General features: G+C 39.2%; 1 protein-coding gene across 2 annotated transcripts in view; it reads right to left on the minus strand.

Annotated features, from left to right (window-relative positions):
* The window catches only part of grid2 (glutamate receptor, ionotropic, delta 2), a 456,461-nt gene extending 433,529 nt beyond the window's left edge, over positions 1–22,932 (minus strand). For both annotated transcript variants that reach the window (XM_072387763.1, XM_072387764.1), the window contains exon 1: positions 21,901–22,932. In XM_072387763.1, the coding sequence (XP_072243864.1) occupies positions 21,901–21,988 (88 nt within the window). In that variant the 5' untranslated portion in view covers positions 21,989–22,932. The remainder of the gene's footprint in view (positions 1–21,900) is intronic.
* Positions 22,933–23,159: the final 227 nt, after the last annotated feature.

The raw sequence follows: 23,159 nt of genomic DNA on the forward strand, positions 1-23,159 counted from the left end.
AATTGCTTGTTCATTGAAGGATTTTGGTGGAATAAAAAAACAAAGGGAAACTATACATAGTGTAATAATGTTATAGTGAGAGAGAGAGCCATCAGAGTGGACATCAGTCACATCAAGATTAATTCTGCTCACTTCCTTAGCTACCATTGTTCTTTTTTTTTTTTACAGAAATAATGCCTTGAGGCATACCTGGAATACTGAATTAAATTGGTCATAAGTCATGTAGCTGCATTTACCTCTGGGTGAACCTGGGTGAACAATGAAATGGTTGAAAACATCTATCAGAAAAATTAACTCATTAACTAGGTCAAGAAGGAATCCTACTGACCCATCCGTACATTTCCTTTGTATCTTTTGCCCTTTAGCTCTAATCACTGCACGCCAGTTTTCAGTCTGTGAAAAAAGCTTTTGTGAAATTATCCCTAAAAACACTATTCAATATGACAGCTCATCTTTTTTTGTGTGCTACGTACAACTTCAGTAACATCCCAATCATTGTCTTTGCCATTCTCTTTTACATTCCCTTTCCTATTTCTTGCTGTGGTTTTATTTTCTTCATCTTAACTTCTGGCTGAGTTTGCTTTATTTATTTATTATATATCACCATTTATTTATTAATGCAACCATGAAATTCTTGTGGAAGTAGCGGTGAGGGTATGACAAAATACATACAAAAAGTTTCCAATTGAAAGATTAAATCTGACAGGTATCCAACATTTAAAGCTAAGTCTCTTTATTTAAAGAACAAAGTTAATAAATGTTATGGCTGAAGCTGATTGACATTAACGACGGATTAAGCGGGTATAGAAAATGGATGGATGAATGGAGATTTGGGGGCATTTGTTTATGCACAGCTCTCTTAAGGTCCCACTCATTTAGGTTGAAGTCTGGACTTTGACTGAACCATTCCAAATCCTTCATCTTTCTCTTTTCCAGCTACTCTGTTGCAGATTTGCTGTTATGCTCGAGATCATTGTCCTGTTGCATGAACCAATTTGTGCCAAGTTTTAGCTGTTTGATAGATAGCTTTACATTTTACACAAGAATATTCTGTTATACAGAGGAGTTCATGGTCGTCTCAATGACAGCAAGGTGTCCAGGTCCCGTGGCTGCAAAAAAGGCCCAAATCATCCCTAAATCACACTCCTTGACAAGTGTTATCACATTTGTTGTGGTGGTATGCCGTGTTTGGTTTGAAACAAATGCACAAATGGCATTAAGTAAACACACAACTGAATGGACCAAACCAGCAACTGCCAAAACTCACTTGTAAATTCATCAAGTGCATTTGACAAGCAGTGTTTGGCTCCTACTTTCCCTGTTTCATTCCTGTGGAAGTAGTACAGGTGTCTCGTGTTTTTTTCCACACATTGCTTTTGCATTTTGGATTGGGTTAGTTTTTGTGAAATAAATAATCTTTAAATTTAGACCCTATGCAGCTAATCTAATTTTGTGCCCATCCTCTTGCTTTGCAACTTTCAGTAAACATAGTTGCATCTAGAGCAGATAATAAATGAGAGAAGCAGCAGGGCATGTACCATTGATGTTATTGTTGTGTACAGTGCTACTTTGGTATCAAGGATTACTTAGTTTTATACTCGCTTTTCAACACCGCTCAAACCATGCCAAAGGCAAACTGTGCAATGTCAGTCATATATTGTGCTAATAATGAGCTAATCCGTGAAACAATGCAGGACCTCACTAAAAACTAATCAACTTGTTAAATAGAGGTTCTAGAGGCCAAACTGATTTCCTAAGAGGAAGACACTCTGCAGTGAATCTGTTCCAGAGAATCTAATCCATTGCTTAGTGCTGTAATGTAAAAAAATCTGTTTTCACAGGAGGAAGGGAAGACAAGCAAATTGACTGGCTGCTATTTTTCTGTCTTTGAGGTACAATTGAACAAATGAAAAATAAAACCAGCTCTTTTTCACAAAGCTTTGCACTACCGGTTTAAAAAGCCCAAAAGTGCTCTATGCACAAGATGAATTTGATGCCTGGATGTACAAACTGACATCCATCCGAGGACAACATCATCCTTGAATACATAATGCAAATACTAACACAAAGAGATTGTAAGTTCTTCATTCTTTGGCCTAAATCATGATACAGTACTCTGTATCACTGTGGTATTCATTATATCTGTTTGAATGGGGAAAACAAAGATGTGTTTGTTCTCACAAAGCTAGGGGGAGGAAAACAGAGGAAGCAGACAGAACTGCAGATATATTAGAAAGAAGAAACTAGCAGACAAGGGATTACATTTGCAGTCGTCTTCACCGGTGACAACATACTGACCCCATCAAAGACACAATCAGAAAAACAAGTACATCGAAAAAAATGCCATCTGAAGAACTAGCTTCCCTGTCATTAATTTCCCCTTTTTATTTCTCTCTACTTTTAACATGTGTTTCCTTTTCCATCTCCTTCATAACTGAAACCAAAACATTTTGCTTTTCTATTCATGTCAAATGCCGCTCCTTCTTCGTATAATCTCTGGTATGAAGTAACAGAAAGATAAATGACAAACTCCCTGCTTGCTTTCTGTTTAGTTTCTACTTTATGTCAGAAAAAAAAAGGTATATAAGACTCCAGAGAAACAGGGAGAAAAAGATGGTATTTTCCAACTCGGATTTATAACAAATGTGTTAAGGCAACACTTGAGAAGTTCTGATCCTTAAAACTATGGGCTTATTTCTTATGCACATTTCTACCCTGAACTGTCCTAGAGAGCTTGTGGGCTGATATACCGCATTTCACAACTTTGGCTTCAGGCCTGGCACAATACCTTTTTACTTTATATGCCACATAACACACCAGCAAATAGATAATGCACTTATGCCATTAAGAAAAACGACAAAAGAAGAGAGAAGGACATTTTTGCCATTCCAAATAAAATTAAGTTTAAAAGGGGCAACAGCAGCACGTTCATACATGTTACATTAAGATGTACGTTACAACAATATTGCCCGTGTCACTGATTACCTCTCAATTAGCCACCTTGAGTTGCTCTCAAGTAAAAATGTCAGTTTTTCGCCAATTTTCAAAATGTGTCTTTCAAAATGTTCTCTGCCATCTCACCATACATGGCACTGCAAGATATAGTATATCTGTATGTCTTTCAAATCCTTCAAAAATGTAAATCAGAAAAAGCAAACTGTATAACTGATCAGCTTGAACATTTGATTTGGTCTTTTTGTGAGCATTTCATCACATATTTCATAGCGTATACAAAAAAACATGCAGTCTCATTCTTGTTGCATCCTGTAACGTGTGACAAGTTCCCATCTAAAGCATTGCATGTGCAAGACACACAGATCTTTGTTTTTGTTTTTTTTATATATTACGGTGTTACGGCAGCTTAATTTAATACTAACACTAAAGTAAACAGGTGAATAATCTTTTAACAGAAAATGTTTTCATGCTTCTGAATTATTGAAGCCTGAAGGCATCTTTTAATACACTTAAATTAATGTATTTAAAAAAACACTTGTGAGTTCATAAAGTTAATTTAGCATTAGCTTTTTGGGTTGTGTTTCACAAAAAAAAAAACTTATCCTCCATTTAATTTTAGTCACTACTCTCATGTGAAGCTTTAGACTTGACCTGGATGTAAATGGTTGGTTATTATTATACTGTGACCAGTGTGACCTAGCAGCAACATCTGGCTATTGAACAGTTGTCTTTGAATTAAAAGCGTGTCGATTTATGAGTGAGCAAAAAGTGCCCGGGAAGCAGTGGCTTAGACTCTTGGAATCAATTCTGCTCCGTTTGGATCATTTATCATCAATGCTTAAGTAGGCAGGTCAAGCTGGTTCTTTCCATGGCTAACACACTTGATGCCAAAGACAAGCACTAGCAGCACCTCAACTACATTTTGCTAGAGAAGCTCACTGACAATACCCCATAAGTGTCTTGCCAAGAAAGATAGAGCAAAATGCTTGTCAGCCATGTGAAATTCTTGCCATTACCATTATCATAGTATTAATGTACAGCTTCCAAGCGAGTTAAGATAATTAATCCTTAAAAATACAAATACTATCAAACATTCAAAATGTTCTTTTAAATGTGCATGACGTGTATCTTTCTTGTAATCCAACTGTCAATGACGCAGATGTTCTCACAATTTAGATTTTTTTTATATCCTATAAATGAAACGCTAGTAAAACATTTTGAATTTTATTCTTAATTGTGTTTATTTTCTGACTTGTGAAAATCTATCAGTGGGGATTGTGACTTACCATTTATATTAGTCAGGCAATGCATATACCAAAAAAGCAGCCTGAGTTTAAATTGTGTAAACAATTAGCTCAAAGCAAAAAATATCCAGACACTTGAACAGTTTATTGTGTTCAGAGTTATCGTGGTACCGCTGTACTTGATGCTCTACAGGCCTCTGTTCAATGTTCCCTGGTTCTTATAAAATCTAAAGGATTTTACAGACCTCCCATTTGAAGGTGCATTGTAAACCCTGTTCGTGGTGGTCATCACACATGATCTCAGTGTTATTATCACTACTCCATCATGAGGACAGGTTGATGCCCTGTTAAATGGTGTGCAGACTGTTCACTCAGCATACCCTGGGCGTGTTCCAGCACAGTGATGGTGTGAACAAAAATCTCCCTGTAACTTTCAGCAGGATCTGCAGCAAAACTTTAGTCAACCAACTTAAATGTACAAATGGACCACTGACCAGTTTATGGTCTATTTAAATTGATCCAGACATCAGCCTACTAATGCAATTGTATCTTTACCATTAAAATCCCATTTTAGTTCATAATTGTTCATCTTTATACCCCTACTTTAGAAAATTTAGGATTCAGTCATTTAACACACCCCTCTAAGAACAGTACAAGAGTTAGAGATTCCTTCCGCATGCTTTACAACACAAACTCATTTGCCTTTCTCTGTACTTTTTACCTTTTTTTGACTCAGGACATAATGAAGTTTAATCTGCTGTTGGTCTTGCTGCATCTGCCCTCTAGTGTTCTAATACTCTAGCTCGGTCTTCATCTTGAAACCATTTTTTCGGTGGTGACAGTCCTTTCGAATTGGCTGCATTTTTACCTGGTTTTGTGAAGATCACAGCTGTGGCTATATCACCAAATTGCCTGTCCACAATGTGATTTTAAAAAAATAAGAAGAATTCTAATTTGTTATTAACTTTGAGAGAATGGTGTATAATAACCTGTGGTTCGTCCATCATTTCCTCCCCACACTATGTCTCAAACCATGCAGGTTTATTGCTAGCAGATGTTATGTAATGAATTTTCACTTTAGGTGAACCAGTGGTTGTGCCGGTAGGGCCACAGTACAAGCAATCAATGACCTGTGGCTGCGCGCTACCAACAACGCAGACATTCTTCAATTGAGAAAATATGGACCAAAAAAAAAAAAAAAACATCTGGTGCCAAAGTGTACTCATGTAAATTCCACAATATAGCATTCATTCAAAGTTTATGAGTGAATTGACTCTTCTCCTTTCACTGTTAACATAAGCTACTAGTTTAGCTGCCCATCAGCACCCTTTTCTACTTCTTCAAACTGAGAGGACCTACAATTAGCTTCTGTGCGACCATTAATCAAGACATTTCTCATGATGCACCAATGTCTACATGCAAGGCAATCGATGGGGTAGAATAAAAATGATCCCTTTTTCCTTTTTGTCATGTGAGTGTTTCATTGGAATGTGGATCTATCAGATTAGTTTGAAAAGTGTCCGTTGTGTCGAAGTTCAACATTCAAGTAGTCTGGTGCTGGTTTAGACTTTATCTCAACCTCTCAAAATCTTGGTTCTATCTCCCTCTCGAGACACCATGGTCTTCGTATCTGATTGGACTGGATCCAATCATGGGTGTCCATAGTAAAGCAGGTGGGAGCAAGATTACGAACACAGACCCACACGGGGATCATATGACTTTGCTATGACTGTTTCTAGCCAAAGACCTAATTCAAACTGCTGCACCAACACATCTATGACAACTTGATGAAAAGCACATGAGGGCAAATCAAATAAACTTCACTAGAGCAGCACAACTTTAAGACATTATTTCTAATGAGCAGAAAACAAAATTAGATGCTGTTTAGCATCCTCTCTCTGGATTTCATAATCTTGGCTCACTTTTTGCAATTGTTTTTCTCTATAAAGGCTACATTTCAGCAGCTTCTCAAATTCTTCTCCTTAGGAAAGTAGGACCATTCACACACAGATTATAAGCGCACACACATACACACAAATTACAGCATCATGGACTGAGATAACCCTTACAATCCCCACACATACAGTACGAGAGCATGCATACAGGCTTGATTTGATTTGACTGCACAGTAATCCCCTGGTTTTGGATGGCTATCCAGAGTGCATAACCCTCGGCAAATACATTGAGATGGAAAAATATGACTGCCTGTTCTCATATTCTGCTGAACTGCACAACTAGACAGGACAGCCTATGATGGTAGTGGAGTGTCTGTTATTGTCTATGCACATATGCATTACTGTCTTACCATGTCTCTTACTTTAAGCCTGTCATATCTGACATATCTATGAATTCACACAGACACACAGTTGAAGAACATTTGCAGCACACTTCCCGATTGAAACGGGATGCTGCTTAGTAATTTCAAATGCATTTGTTTTAAATGTACTGAAAAGTCAGTGCTACAACTGAAGATTGTAATGTTTCCATAATGCTGCGGTAATCCTCGCTGTAGCGCTTCACTCTATATTGTATCACCCTTGCTGTTACAGTACAGCAGAAAATTTGTTGACATAATGCAGTAATCCAACTTTCAAAGCCTGAAAATGCCTAAATACAAATCCATGACACTAGAAAAAAATGGAACTTTGCATCTTACTGCGATATGACATGAGCAAAAAGGACATTTTTTGCACCTCTCTAATTTGCTGTCTAAAGTTAAATCTACTTTTACAATGTATCTTGACTTTGGGCTCTTGTTGCCTCATAGCCTTGATACAAACTAATCCCCTGTCCCATCTTACTTTCCCTCTCACTACTAAACCTTTTCTGAATTACAGCACTCTCCTATTGCGCATGCCCTGTTTTAAGTTCTGCTAACTGCCTTAAATGTGAATGTGTGTGCGAGCAGGCATTATACTTTACTGAATGATGACGGGTAGACAATTGGGAAAGGGAACACAAATCAGAGTGGCCTCTCACAAGCATTTATAGGCATACACAGAAAAAACGCCTACTCATATTCACTCCTCCACACACAAATACACTTTCGGGTCACCGGAAATCTGAGGAATTAATAAGACCAAAAACAACAATATCCTGACGATTAGTGCTGGGACCTTCAGACTAAAGAGGATTTTCAGCTTAACTTTTTAAGATTTAGCTACAAGACTTATGCTCAGGACCACACTGTAATTGAATAAGACATTTGCATATAGATTACCAGTACCAATTCTAATTCTTATTATTTAATACCGCAAAGAAATATTTTCTGTCATGTGAGTAATGGCTATAAAGAACAAACATGAAACATCCACCCACCCACCGTGATGTGCAGTGAACGGTCAAGCGAGAAGGCAAAAAACAACACTCAGATTCTATTCTTCCAAACTGAGCATCATGACTTCCATTCAAGTACTCAAACCGCAACTGAGTTAGTGGCGATTTTAGATGAAGCGTAAATGTTCTGCCTGAAGCACACAGCTTTCCCTGAAGCTATAAATACACAGACAAAGTTGCACTTCACACAGCATCCTATTACATCTCATTTCACTGAAGATGGAAAATATATGGGGAAAATGAAAGGGATAATACAAATTATTAAATGCACCTTCACTGACATACCTTAGACAGTAATCAGAAGGAGGTATGTAGTTAGCATTCAACAAATTACAGTAATAAATAATGGAATAGTATAAACAGTTCTTCAAAAGACCTCTTTTCCATACCAATTAAGTACTTCTCTCTTGGTTGACTCCACCCTGTCTTCTTCTGGAAGTTACATAAAACAGAGAATCAAAATGAAGCTGCAGATTGGCTCTGTCAGGTAAGATTGACAGTGCTACCATGAACAGGTTTGTTGGTAGGTTTTTTTAGATTAAGATTAATTGCTATGCTTTTAGAGCACTCAAAGAAATGTGTTTTACAGATAAAACTTAGAAAGCAAAATCATTTTTCAGCAACTAAAGTGTATGCAACTTTTGAGTGAAAATATTTTGCTTTTGTGTTTCTCAGAATGTCATATCACAATAAAATGTCCACCTTTCTTTTTTGTGTTAAAAACTCTTATGGCAAATGTGTTACGAAACACGTCACAACTGGATCCAAAGAGATCTGCTGAGATTAGTTACAGAATAAAAATACATGCAAGCAAGCAGCCTTTAATTCACAGTATCAAGCACATTCTAAGGTATATAAGGTTTTTATTTAAAGACAGCATCGAGTTTCCGTGATTGCAAAAACATATTCTGTGGTCTATAACTACAGTGGACTGTGCAGGACATCCAACAAATACTCAGAGGATTAAATTACTTTAACTGTGGTATAACCTTTTCCTTGACTTAGTGCATAAATGAGTAAAGCTAAATGTCTACAAAATTCCCAATACGGTGCATGTCAAGCTGATAATTTAATGCACTTCAGACATACACTGAAAGCAACAAAAGAGAAAACCCCAAAAGAATGGGCAAAAGAATACAAGCTTGATGGAAAAAAGTGGTGTGAATTTTTTTCTCTGATTGTAGGTCAGCCGACATTAAAAGAGCTTCGAGTGAGAAAAGTGCATCTCTGGGCACAAGGGAGAGGAGAAAGGAGAGAAAGACAAAGTAAAGTAAAGGGAAAAACACGTAAAAAGCAGAAAGGCAGAGAAAAGGAGATATCCCAGAGGGCTATCTGCAGCCAGACGATTCCTCGTGATGCCGTCTCTATAACAGATTCCATAACGCACTAAGTACTGGCTGTGATTGAGTGTTCTCTCAAGGAAGACATCTCTTTGAACATTCTTGGTTTGGAGTCCCAAGGGACACCTCATCTTGTGACTGAAACAGGAGTCTGTCCTATGAAAGAAAAGCGTGGCAGGTACCTACAGTTTATACAAACATATATCGAAAAGAAATACTGTTTCTGATTGGGAAAGAGCAAAGACACAGACTGAATAATTGCAATAACATCAAGCAATGTCCTTAAATATGTCTGAAATGCTGCCTTACAAGTTTTAAGGTCAACCAACCAAAGGTAGCAAAACATTGCCCTGGCGTTTCCAATTCTCCATGCTGTAACTATTACAGTGGTTGTGTAATTGGTACCAAATATTTATTTATTTTTTTAAAAAAGCATGCTGACATTTAAACACGGGACAGTGTGAAATAAACAAAGTATATCTAATGAGAGTGGCAGTATTGTAGTTATTGTACCCCCAACACATTCTTATCGTGTAATCCCGTCTGAAGAACCAGCACAGCCATTTCTGAAATGTTATTCTCTCTATCGAATATATTTAGGAATATTGTTTGCACTACATGCGGCGTCTGCATAATTCACTTCACAGAGTGACTTTTTGACTCTTTTTGACTGTGTTAATGCAAAGTTCTTGCAGAAATATCCTAAATATAACAAATACGAATTACAATATTTTCTATTTGCATAGTCATTTTTGCTTTACTGCATTACATCAGTGGTGTCTTGAACGATTAAATGCATCTCTACAGCAATGAATGCATGAGCAGAAATTAATTTTTCATTTTCAAACAAACTTAAATTACCCAATTAACGCTAAAACAAAGAAAAGAAAAACATTAAATACACTGACAGGTGAAGTGGCATTCATGATTGTGCTACAAGAAGATAAGTCGTGGTCGCCATATTATTGTGTTGCACACCAAGCAAAACCTCCATAGCAATGGTAGCGGACTAACAATTAATGATAGCAAAGCAAAGTGAAAGCAAAAATCCACAGCCAGATCACTGATGGTTTATTTTGCTAATGATATATGTCTTTTATTGCATAAAAACATCTTATGACCATGTTAACAAGGTTGAAAGCTTGACTTTGTTTTTCGTTTTTTTTTTAAATCAGAGGGTGACTTTAACTATACCACACATTCGCTATGAGACCTTTCACAATTATTTTGTGGAACATTATCTGGTCCACACACACAGTGGCAGGCTGTGCGCCGTCTGTTAGGATATTCCAGGCATACGGTAACTAACGCACAAGAAGTGACAGACGTTTGCAAGCGGTGTCATTTAGCTCATTAGTTATCATGTAACTTACATGATAGTAAATTATTATCTTCAATTAGTAATGTGGGTGGGATTAAAAGTGGTCTGGTCTTTCATGTATGCAGATGAGTATCTTAAAAATGCAAACTATATACAAATAAGTGCTTATATGTGCAGTAGGAAAAAAAAGGTACATTAGACTGAAGCTACGATCCAGATGGGCACATGCAGGCAGCTTTGTGACGTGTTGGCAAGTGGGTTAAGCAAACAAACAGCACATTGCACTTCCATGACAGCAATTAGTGAGGTGTTCAACACCTCTCAGTTACAATGTCTCCTTCTGTAATCAATGGCAGCAAATTAGACATCAGATTGTGGGATGTAGATTAAAACGGATAGAAGAGAGCAATGGACTGAGCATAAAGTGGGTAGGTGAGAGGTGGGCCTGTAAGGTTGAGGGGAAAAGAAACAAATAGACTGAGAAAAAGTCTTAGTTCTACCATCCCATTAATTCGTATCCACTCCCTCATCAGAATGCAAATAGAGTCAAACAGTAAGAAGGAGAAAATGTTGTAGAGCACAATTAAAGCACAAAAGCACCAACAGAACGTTCTAAATATGAGTCCAATACACGTACTGTGAATAATCATTTTGTATGTGCAGTGTAATTACAAGGAATGATACAAACAAGATAAAAGAGGGAAAGACCACATGTGTACATAGACACACTCCACTGGATTTACAACACCAACTTAGAACTTTGCAGATGAGGCATAGCCATGACATACATACAGGGTAGGACTTGGTCCTTTTAATGACACCGACTAATTAACGCCAGTACAACTAAGCACCGGTTCACACAAAACCAACCTGTGACCCATTTCAATACCTAGAGCACCTGGATGAGAGAGAGTAGAGTCCTGTTAGAGACAGAGAAAGTGGGACTGCAGCTTGATAATGTCTGGCAACGTAGCAGCAATGGTGTGCTACATACACTTATTTGTGACAGGTAACCATGAAACTTTTGTGAATAACCAGCTCTCTCCCTCTCCGATATACTACCCAACAATAAAGGAATAAATAAGAATATATATCATAACAACTTCACCGTGGCTTCTTCTCCCCTCACTGCACACACCTCTGACACCATCCTCTGAGTTTATATCTTTGCTGTCGCATCATGACATCTAAAACTGAGAGGCACATTTGTACTCACTTAAAAACCTAAAAACCTGAAGACTGTGTTTCAACCTTACAGGCAAAACTAAGTTCACAGGCTGTGGAAATAGAAGAAAACACTTTTTTACAGTAAAGTACGCCTTCAAGTGCACCTCATAAATCAAAATGCATCCAGAAAAAGGTCATGGAAGTGGCTTAAAATGTCCTTTCTCACATTTCTTGTGACTCATTTCTTGTTCTCTCACTTCAGCACTTACCAAAGTCTTTCCAAAAATTGAGCTTGGACTCTTTATTGTAAGTAACTGAAATAATATTTTCTTTGCAGTTATTTAAATAGCTAAAGTATCACTTGAGAATTTAGCTATTTTTTATTCCACGGCTCCCCTCTAGAGTTTTGCGATGCAACACTTTTGATGTAAACACGTCTAATTGAGCGCTCCAGATGCACAGCTTCACACGAGACTTAGTTTTTCAGCGTTTTAGAGGCTGGCAAAAGACACCTCCAGAAGCCAACAAACAAGAGAGGTAGAGTAATGTTAGAAGAATAAGACACCATAATTTCATATATGATTATACAAGTGATGAACAAACATGCTCACAAAGAGACAAACCAAAATTGGTTTATCTGTAATACAGTTTGCTCGATCTGATTCATGTTTTTCATGAATTAGAATGCGGCCTATGTGTGAAATCAATACATGTGCACCATGTGTTTATCTCACCGTGCCATGTATTACAAGAAAGCTGTAAACATTTTGAAAGGCTGCGAAATTCCAAAATTTTGGCGTGAAAATTTGCAAAACATTTTTAAATGTGAAGAAATAATGTCCATGTTTGTCTGAAACTGAACTAAGAGGCTTCATCCGTGAGGAAGGGCCAATAATGATAAGGTTATGACTTATAATTCAATCTCTGATTAACAACGTAATACGAGTACACACACTGTAGTACAGAGCATTTCCTGTTGGTCATGATACAGAGCACTAAAGTACATACCTGGAATATATAAACATGTTTTACGAGTTATCAACCACAGCTTCAATCACTTCTGATTTACAGCTTGCAGAAAACGAGGGAGAAATGATCATGACTTTGTTCTTTTCATCAAATTAAACCTTCACCAACAGAGCCAAGCAAATTCAATGCGACAGAACAAGAGAGCTAATCAGAAATAACTTACTGATAGCAACAAGCCGAATTTTTTTTTATTATTATTTTTTTAAGCTCTCTTCAGCAGTAAAATCCAATCGCTTCCACACTTCATCTTCTCTTCCTCACTTCGTCCCGTAGCTCAGCCTGTTTAGTTTAGCCGCTGCATCTACCACAGAAAATATCTTTGGTTGGTATTCTTCAAAACGAGTCACAAGCCAATAGTTTTAAGGTTCATAAACTTTATTTGTGTTGCTTTAAGTTTAGAAAACAGCCCAACTAAATAATATGTTTGTATAAAGTAATTGCATACTGTCTGTGGCAAGATGACACGTAACCATGGAAAGAACAAGGCATCACACAGGTTTGAATGATCAGGGGCACAGGACGCCATTTATTTTAAAACATCCAAGGAAATCAGCAGAAATATATTATTTACATTAATCCTTCCAACATAAAGCAGTGCTTCCTCCAAGCAGGCCAACCTTATTGTTTGGCAGTACATATATATATATATATATATATATATATATAGCATGAGACCCCGCCTCTGAGTTCAAACTGGCCAATCAGGTTAAATTCTAGACCAGGAATGTCCACATTCAGACCTCGAGGGCTGCTGTCCTGCAGGCATCTTTGTTTTCCGCCTTTTTAAATTTAAATAAAATCTCGTTCAATACAAGAAGAGGAACACGAGAGCACTATGAAAATGTAAAGTGAAAGAAACAATAAAAGTTACATCAGTGAAATCATTGCATCACACAACACCCATGCCTTTGTGTTTGAGAGCTGAAGTCAATCATGGCCAAGTAAACAAAAGAATAAAGCAAGGAAAGCCTCTAAACAGAATATTCCTTGAGTTTGGAAGTGCTGAATATGCTATTCTTTTTTACAACTGCGTGACAGAATTTATTGTGTTCTTTTTCTGTACGTATGACACACGCTTTAGTTTATGTGCAAGTGTGCACAACGTAGAACTAACTTGCCACTGAAGTGCCTTCTGTATTATATAGTGCTATGAAAAGCAGCCTGCCCATTATTTGCTGTAGAGGAAATAATTCAAAGGAGTGAGGGGCACTGCCTGCAAATTAAGCTGGCAGTCAGATGCATACACATGCAAAAAGACACATAGATAGATATACACATCCACCTACGCTGCCATGTTCCATGCACACAAATTGCTGAACAATGACGTGCTCAAAATTAGCACTTTGAGATGCCAGCTCAGAAAATGTGCGCACTGCTTTTTGCATGACCTCACCCATATACATGCATGGCTGAGAAGTTCACACTGATGAAATATACTGTATACAGTAAAAAAACAACAACAAAAAAAAAACACTTTGTGTCACTGAGGCGGAAAATGTTCAGACTTTGCACAAAGTGCAAATTGGTGGATGACCAAAAAAGCATTAGTGTTGGCTGAGAAACAGTGAATACAGCCATGAAAAAAAAAAACTACAGAGAAAAAAAGAGAGGGCAGCTGCTTCACAGATTGGATGAAAACCAGCCGTAGATACCAACATCCATGGACTGTATACACACCATCATGTTCATGCCACAAAAAATGCATTACTGGACAATAAAAACTGACAGTTTCCCCTTGTTCTCATACTTTGGAATAAGGAAAATTCTTCCTTCAAAGGTACTCTCATCGTTACAATGCTCACATAGAACAAAAGTGTACTGCACACAAAGCATTCTTCAAAAAATCTCTCACTGCATACAGATGGTATTACTCTACATTCAGTCATTGCTATGTGTATTTGTGCTTTTCTTATCTCTGTGTAAGAACTGTTCCTATCTGATCTATGAATAATAAAAGACACAACCACTGAGCAGTGTCTTTTATACATGATGCCACCCCAGTAACATACTATATCATGAGCAGCTGCAAACTAGAGTAGAGGGCGCTCTAAACTGTGAAAAACCATGCCTGTGCCTTTTTTAGTATTTTTCAATGTCTGCGATCACACACATCAGTTTAAATCTGTTTTCATAATATTCTTTTTTTTTTTTTTAAAGCAGGCTGACACTTAATCTACTGAACAACAATGGTTCTTTTCATTATGTCAAGCACATGTCAAATGGATAAATCGCATCATATGCAATACAGTCACCATGGAACAAGGGGCCTGTGTTGTACACCAGACCATCTGGTCTGTTCTACCTGCATCACTCACTGATGCAGCAAGATGAAACACCTTGGGCAGGGCTGCCCTGTCTCTCATTTCCTGCTCTGCAGTCAGCCTCTGACAAGAAACAAAACTTCCCCTTGCAGCTATCCGTCAGTCCATCTCAACCTCAGAAACACACACATTTTCTCTTTCTCTCTATCTCTGCAGCCCGGTTAAAAGTTCTGCCTCAGTGGCCAGGTGCAGACATCAAGTCACTGTCTGTCTTCACAAGAAGACACATAACAGTCTCAAATACCACACAAAAGTAGGGAATGTAGACATAGTTCACACCTTTGGGGATTTCACATCTACATGAAAAACTTTTTGGGCATTAATTTGCCCACAAATGTGGGGTACAACATCTTCCAAATCAGAGATAACTTGGACCAGCACATATGTCACCATTCAGATGCATCACTCAAAATATTTGAAGCATGTAATACACTCTGTGTAGCCACAACCCAGCTGAGCTGGAGCTGAACTGCTGATTAAAGTAAGTATGCACACACAAACACAAACGGCAAAAGAGAATTTAAAAAAAAAGGAAGCAACACTGACAGTTGTGAAACTTGCAGACAAAACCAAGCAGGAACATCCATTCACAGACACACTGAGATGTTTACAAAGCCTCTGAGGCACAAAAGTTTAAGAAAATCCAGGGCATACCCCCTTACACTTGCCCCTCAGCCTTTCAGCTTCTTCAAATCTAAATCAAACAAATCCTGTTTTTCTCATCACTGTTAGGGGATCAATAGATCTAAAAGACTCCTAGCCCCTCTTTTCCCTGTATCCTTGCATTTATTATGATTTTTTTATTTATTCATTTCATACACATTTGTTCAGATATAAACAGTTTTTGGGCACTGAAATGTAATATTTTGTAATGCCTTCCAGGGTGAAGATTTTCACTGATTCAGACTGTAACATTTATGTGTGGACTGGAAAACAAGGGCTTTAGCACCTAATGTCAGATTGTGTGCCTCAATTTCACAAAAAAATATGCATTATTTCCGCCCTTTCTTTCCAAGGTAAACTTGGCGCTGACACTAACGTTGCTAATAGAACTTTATAAATGTTGCATACACATGTACAGTTACAAGCTGTATTTAAGGAATGGAGACTTCAAAACACCTCATGGAGTATGCTTCTACAAAAAATACCAATTCCAGAGACACAAAACCCAACATCAACGTCACCGACTTTGGACCAGACTCGGTTGAACCTAGAGTGGGTGGGACAGCTTTTAGGACAAGGTGACTTGTTCCTGAAGATTTACAGAAACATTTTCGTATGACCAGTACATCGCTGTCACAACTGATTGAGCCGTTTCCCCCATACACTGAGGGGCAGCAAATTGTTATGAGATTACCTATAAGTCCTGTTAGAAAAGTTCCATTTTGTGGAGACTGAGTTTTGTTTCATTTTTTTGTGCTGTGTGGACAGTACAATGGGTACTGCCATGGTGGCTCTGATCTTTCTTGGTTAACTCAGGCTTTCCTTTTAGGGTATTGTACATGCCCACATGAAATGGGCATTTTATAGGAGACATGCCAAAACCTTTGCAAATGCTCTCTGATCACCTGGCAACTCCATTCACAAGCTCAGCAGGTTGTATACATAGACATGGATGGCTTTTTCAAGGTCGTGACGGCTTAAAAACATTTTAACTTTAGCCAGGAGACGCAACTGGAAAAAAATAGTTCTGACAACATTGTCAAACCTCAGATGACTGTCAAAGCTAACTCCCAGATTTCTGAGGGTTGAACTGAGCTTTGAAGACAAGGTGCTAAAGTCAGCCGTCACAGTATCCCCAAACACAATACATTCAGTTTTGTCATCATTTAAATGTAGAAAATGTTTGGGCCAACCACTGCTTAATGTCAGCAATAAAATCAAACAAAGAACATTGTGCACTGTTACTATTTGGCTTCACTAGCAGATAGATTTGTAAATCGTCTGCATAACAGTGAAAAGAAAGGTTGTGCCTGGCTTTACTTGACCCAAGTAATAACATGTATAATGAGAAGAGGATAAGGCCAAGAATAGATCCTTGTGGGACTCCACAGGAGAGAGGAGCAATGGAAGATGACAGGTCACCAACCATAACGGAGAAGGTTCTACTGGATAAGTAAGATGTAAACCACTTCAATGCAGTGCCATGGATGCCAACATAATTAGACGTAATAGGAGGACTGCATGGTCCACCGTGTCAAAGGCTGCTGTGAGATCAAGCAGCACTAAGGCAACAGGGCACTTGGCATCCACAGACAGAGCAACATCATTGTGCACCTTCAACAGTGTAGACCGAGTGCTGTGACGAGACCTAAATCCAGATTGGAACTTCTCAAGAACAGAGTTATCCTCAAGAAAGAAAGGACTGTATTTGTATAAAAACAACTTTTCCTAAAACCTTGGCCCATTAGTTCCAGTGAAAGGAACTCTGAATGCTTCAGCATACCAAGAGATTTTGCACAATTTCATGCTCCCAACTTTGCGGAAACAGTTTGGGGATGGTCCCTTCCTGTCCCAACATGAATGTGCACCAGTGCACAAAGCAAGGTCCATAAAGACATGGATGAGCCAGTTTGGTGTGAAATAACTTGACTGGCCTGCACAGAGTCCTGACCTCATCCCAATAGTACACCTTTGGGACCTCACAAATGCGCTTCTGGAAGAATGGTCCTTCCAGAAGGGCATTTGTGAGGTCAGACAAAATTCCCATAAACACACTCCTAAACCTTGAGGAAAGCTTGCCCAGAAGAATTGAAGCTGTTATAGCTGCAAAGGGTGGCCTGACGTCATATTAAACCCTATGGATTAATAATGTTAAGTCACTTAAGTTCATATAAGTTCATGTAAAGGCAGTTCATGTAAAGGCAGTTCATGTATTGTTTTAAAGGCAGATGAGCGAATACTTTTAGCAATATAATGTAGCTTACAAAGCCACTAATCTTGCTCTGCAGTACACTCACAAATTTATTCGGCAGCACTACGACAACTCATACAGCTAGTGTCAAAAAGAACCATCTTGAGTATCAAAAAGACCAAGGGATCCTCAAACAAGGCTCAGATCCCAAAAATACTGAGTCACTTTGGGTTTACAGAGGTAGTTTTGACAGCCTAAATCCAAAGTAGAACATGCCAAAAAATATATATACCAAGAGCCTGGAAAATCTGTTCAAAGTACACCAAGGAGAACTGGTCCAGCTAGGGGGTAGATTGATATATGGCTTATTTTACTTTTTCTAAAGAAATAAGACACTAGAGGTAATGTGATATAACACTTTCAGTCTTGTGGAGAATTTGAAGGCCTAATATAGTTTAGCTGCTATTACGAAAGATATTCCGTTTTAATTGACTATTTTGTCTTAACTCACATACTGGAGGCCAATGAATATTCATTGCGATGGCCAAGCAGAGTGCTTCAAGAGCAGAGTGGTAGATGAACAATATACAATACCAACAACTTGGCTTTTTTTTTTTAATATGATAGGATAACATTTTTTAATTACTAATGTGGCAAAAAGTAGCATGGCTTAAATTAGTACGAACTACTATATCTGTATCGTCTCGGTTAACCTACCCACAGCTATTTTGTCGAGAATCCAATTTTAAATTGATATATCAGCTAAGTATTGTTCCACATCAGCCACAAAAGCAATGTTTAGGTGTGATGTATCACTTTGTATGGCAATTAACCAGCAACCATAAAACTCATGATTTTAACCAGGATGAACCCGGCTCAGAGATGTGTCAAAGAATCGTTGCCTCTTCTGTGATACACAATGGGCCAGTGGGTGCATTGCTACAAACCGTTGACTTTACAGTAAGAACTCAATTTGACTGTTCAAATCATGACACACACAACCATGCTTTCTGTCTTTTCCTCTCCAACACACACATGCAAAATCCATATGAACTACCCTCATAAAGCAAAGAGCTATTGGCATGCTGAACACGGCGCAGTGAGGGCCAAGAGGCAAGCGGACTCCCCCCTTCCCTCTGCATGCTGATCATTAGAGAGACAAAGTGGGGAGAGCGGCAGAGAATGAGAGAAAGAAGGAGAGAGACGAGAGATGCAGTAGTGCCAGCTCCCCAGCGGCTCAATCACATTTAATGCCTGGACAGAGCAAGATGAAACTGTCTGCTGGGCACTGCTGTTAATATCACCAAAAATGATGGCAACACTCTCACAGAATGACAGGTTGGCAGTTTTCGAAAGCTACAATAGTATGATGACATCAAGTCTACCTTTGTCAGTCTTTTACTTTCTGTCTTCCATCTCTTCTCTTTTTGATATACACCTCTGATTGTCTGTCTCTCTTCTGCCCTCATTCCATCTTTAACAGCAACAAAGGGATTAAAAAGAGATTACTTCTGACATGTCAATGTGATGCGCCTGCTGAGTATAGTGCTTTTTTCTCCTTATCACGCAGTCCTATGTCAATATGATACACATACTCACATGCAAAGGAAGAGGTTAGCATTGAATGAGCTAAAAAAAAAGAATGTGTGAAAAGAGACTTAGGTATTCAATTTTTTTGCGCCAAAGGAAAAAAACAAATGTTGATGCACAGAAACCAGTGGGCATGGGTTAACCTTCTCCAAACAACCACAATGTTTGTGTGAGATTGATGATAACAGTCTGTGCTTTCCTGTACTTCTGTCCAGCAAATTTGATCCTTGGTTTATCTGCTGTTTCCAAGGTCTGTTGCAGAAGTGAGGATAAGAGGCAATGTTTGAGGGACAGTTCTGTGAGAGAGAGAAAAGACAAGTATTGTTTTGGGGGTGATAACCTTTTGTTGCGATTCAAAGTACTTGAGGCTAGCTCGGAAATGAACTATTGATTAGAAATAAGGTGGAGGGAAGAGAAAAAAAGGAAAAAGTCCTGAGTAAAATTACAGCAGCAAACCAACCACACACACCCATCTTTTGTCCTTCAACACACACACAAATGCACATAGCTCGTTTTAAGGAAAAAAAACTCCGTATCACACTGGTTAATTTTCATTTCAGACAATAAATAAACCACACACTGACCCTTATGTCCACCCTGTTAATTGGAAAACACTTACGACACTGGTTGCACTGGTACCCCATTAAAGAGCCAAGCTGTTATTTCACATACATAAGGGGTTTGTGTAGGTTATGTCACAAACTTGAGGTGACTTGAGAGCTTCTACTTCAAGCACAATTTTTCCACATTTATAGATACAACAAAGAGTACTATGACACAGCAATTTGTGTGAACCTGAATGTTAAATGCTGAGCACTCTCTAGGGACCATAAATGATTATACTTCTATTTCATAGATCATAATTTAGCATGTTGTAAGAAAAATCAAAAACAAAAGAAAAATCCAATTGGCTTATATATTACTGATTGACCTCAGAGAGTCTATTCTACAAACACCAAGCCAGTGAGATGCCATGTGTGAAAATTATAATCGATCCAGTTAGCTTTGAAATGACAAAACAAACACTGGTGGATGTATGCACATAGAACCATAACTCCGTTTTAAGAGCTGTAACCTGCATAGATTATTGTCTTAGTTTTGGTAAGTATGCACATCTCTCAGCTATAAAACATAGTACCAATGCAAAAAGTCACATCGAAGGAAATTTGAAACAGTCAATGAACAGAGATAAAGTTTCAAAGTACTGCTGTGAGACACTTGTTGAACATGAGGTTGCTGCTGTGGTCAAACCCTCCAGCCACAGTGTAAAACTAGCGGATTACACAGCCACTCCCATAGGATCATAACAAGAGTTTATAGTACAAACCTGTCTGCATGGTGAAGCCTCTGTATACTCTACTGCACTAAAATAAACATCCAGAAGAAGTGAGACGACAATTGATTGTCACTTTATAACTTAGGTTATCTTAAATGTCTGGTTTCAATTTGGTTTGACTGGAATATCAGATTCCCTGTTGGCATTTTCCCTTGTCTGCAAATTAGATTTCAACTTGACCAAATCTCATTTGTTTGCTGTTGTAACTGATCTAAAGCATCACTTTGGACTGCAGCCCAGAGAAGACCTTCATCTGATTCAACTCTTGGCAAACTGCATTCAGGTATCCACTAAATTGGCTCATCTATTCTGACCCTGGCCAGCTGATTTACAAACAGGCCTCTCTGGCAGCACAAAGCAGCGGATTAGGTTGGTGGTTTATAATGTGACACGTGTGTGTTAGAGAGTGTATGTGTGAGTGTTAAAATCTGGATGAGATCTTCACCATGCAATACGGTCAAAAAAAACAATTCAACACGGACAGGTGCTTATCTTTAGACTGGTGTGCGCGTGATCACGTCACCTTCTCTCACGCGCAAACACACTGCTCTCCCACTAGACTCTGATCTATCAGCCATTCGAGGCCACCGAGTTTTCCAACGATTATGTGTTCCCACCACCACCTCGCGCCCTCATCTCATCCTGCAAGACACGCTCCTCCTCCCTCTCCACCGACCCTGTAGCCGGAGGTGCAGCCACACTGACAGACAGAGCACGCTCCTTCACGTCGAAATCACACTCAACACAACAGTGCCACACTATGCCTGTGGTGGAGGAAGGCAGAAAAAACGTTAGGACATGCATGCCCTTTTTCCCCCCTGGTACTGCGCTATCTCACGGAGGAGAATGGTAATGTCATTATGCCCAACGACGATCTACAAGTATACAATTGTATCCAATTCGGGATAATCCAGGGAAACATCACGCCATCCAAACCACCTGTTTTCGCGCACCCTTTGCCCACAAGGATTTACGAGAGACTATATATAATTCAAGGGAAACGCCGTAGTCACTCGAGTCTCCTTACTTGGGATTACCAGTCTTTAATAATCAACACCAGGAGGAACTAATTTCCTATTAATCATCACGAATCGACGGCTAAACACCAAATTAGTTTAATTTGCAACTTAATGACACCAACTTTCACTCAAACTTAATATAAAACCATGCCCATATGACGCGGCAGATCTCTAGATCATCATTTTACCAACATTCACATGTACTTATTGTAGCCCAATGAAAGCATACGCATGCTGGATGTAACGTAACAGCGTGTCAAAAAATCACGAGCCGTACTGTGATTTAGGCAGCAAATATCAAGGCTGAAACCTCTTGTCTGTTTCCTGAGAGACGCACAGAGACCCAAGCAGTGGCCGCGATTTGAGGAGAAAAAGCGCAGTAACTTACCGATGTGGATGATTGAATCCGAGAACGCCGACTTCCACTCCTGGCTCCAAAAAACAGCAACAAGCAACATGGCCAAGATAACTTTCATTATGTCAATAGATATCCCTCTCCAAATGACAGAGAAAACTACAGCTCTCTGAGTGAGGGCGAACAGAGTTAAAATCCCGAGAAACGATGTCTCCGTTTTAGTCCATCTGTAGGGTGGTCAAGGAAATCCCGGGTAATCTCGGTCTTGATGTGGTCTCTTCACGATCGAGCAGATAGAAAGAGGAACCGATTCCCGGGTAATCAGATTCTGCTGCCCTGTTGAAATTCCGTCCAACATTAAATCATATTCTGGGTGAGTAGAGAGACGCTGAGCTGCAGTGAAAACAAACCGCATCCAAACGCCGACGCGTTAAGTCGAGCTGATGTTCAGGACGGTGTGGCCAATCATTTAAAGACAATAAATCTATGACAATTCGGTAACATGAAGGGAAAACCTTATCTTGAATGTCAGGTCGTGTTATAATGACCTGAGATCTCCAGCCTTTCAGACCTGGCGACGCAGTTTCCCCCCTGCACCAATCGCCAAACCACCAGCAGCGACAGCAGCCTCAGAGGACCAAGCAAACGGCCAAAACTTCCATTTCTCCAGGGGGGGGCGAGGGAGGGGGGTATTTTTCCTTCACTTAGCTACTCTTTGAATGTCATCAAAGTAAGAGCACACAAATGATGTCAGCAGAGACTTTTGTTGGAGGGTAAAGAAATACCAAAATGATGAAAAGCCTTGTCACATGGCATTACCACGGAGAGGTACCATATTCCCAAATTGTCTGTAGCTTCCTGTAGAAATTAGAGACAGACCGGGATGGAGAGGGTCTTAGATGTTTAATGAAAGACAGCTCCACGGCTACTGTTCTTTTCAAGAGAGAAAAATGTAGGCCATCTGGACAAGAAAATTAACCGATGATGCGCGCAACGACACTCCGCGGTCTGCACTCTGTATGCGGGTACTCGGCGTCAGCGCCAGCTCTCACGGTGGCTGGTGAAGACGAGGTATGCTGCGTCCGTGTGGGAGAGAGAAGTGGGCGGGGGGTTGAGGGGGAGGGCGGGAGGAGACCCAAGAGAGAAAAGGAGAGAGAGAGAGAGAGAGAGAGGAGAGAGAGAGAAAGAGGCTGCAACTATAAGCAGTAGGAGTTGCCAACCAGTGCGCGCATCTACTGTCTGGAATTACCTTGGTGAAAGCGAGATGAAATGGGAATATCAGGGAGGGCGGG

This window comes from Leuresthes tenuis, unplaced genomic scaffold (assembly GCF_036924035.1).
Source record: "Leuresthes tenuis unplaced genomic scaffold, fLeuTen1.0.hap1 SCAF_6, whole genome shotgun sequence".
Classification (NCBI taxonomy): domain Eukaryota; kingdom Metazoa; phylum Chordata; class Actinopteri; order Atheriniformes; family Atherinopsidae; genus Leuresthes; species Leuresthes tenuis.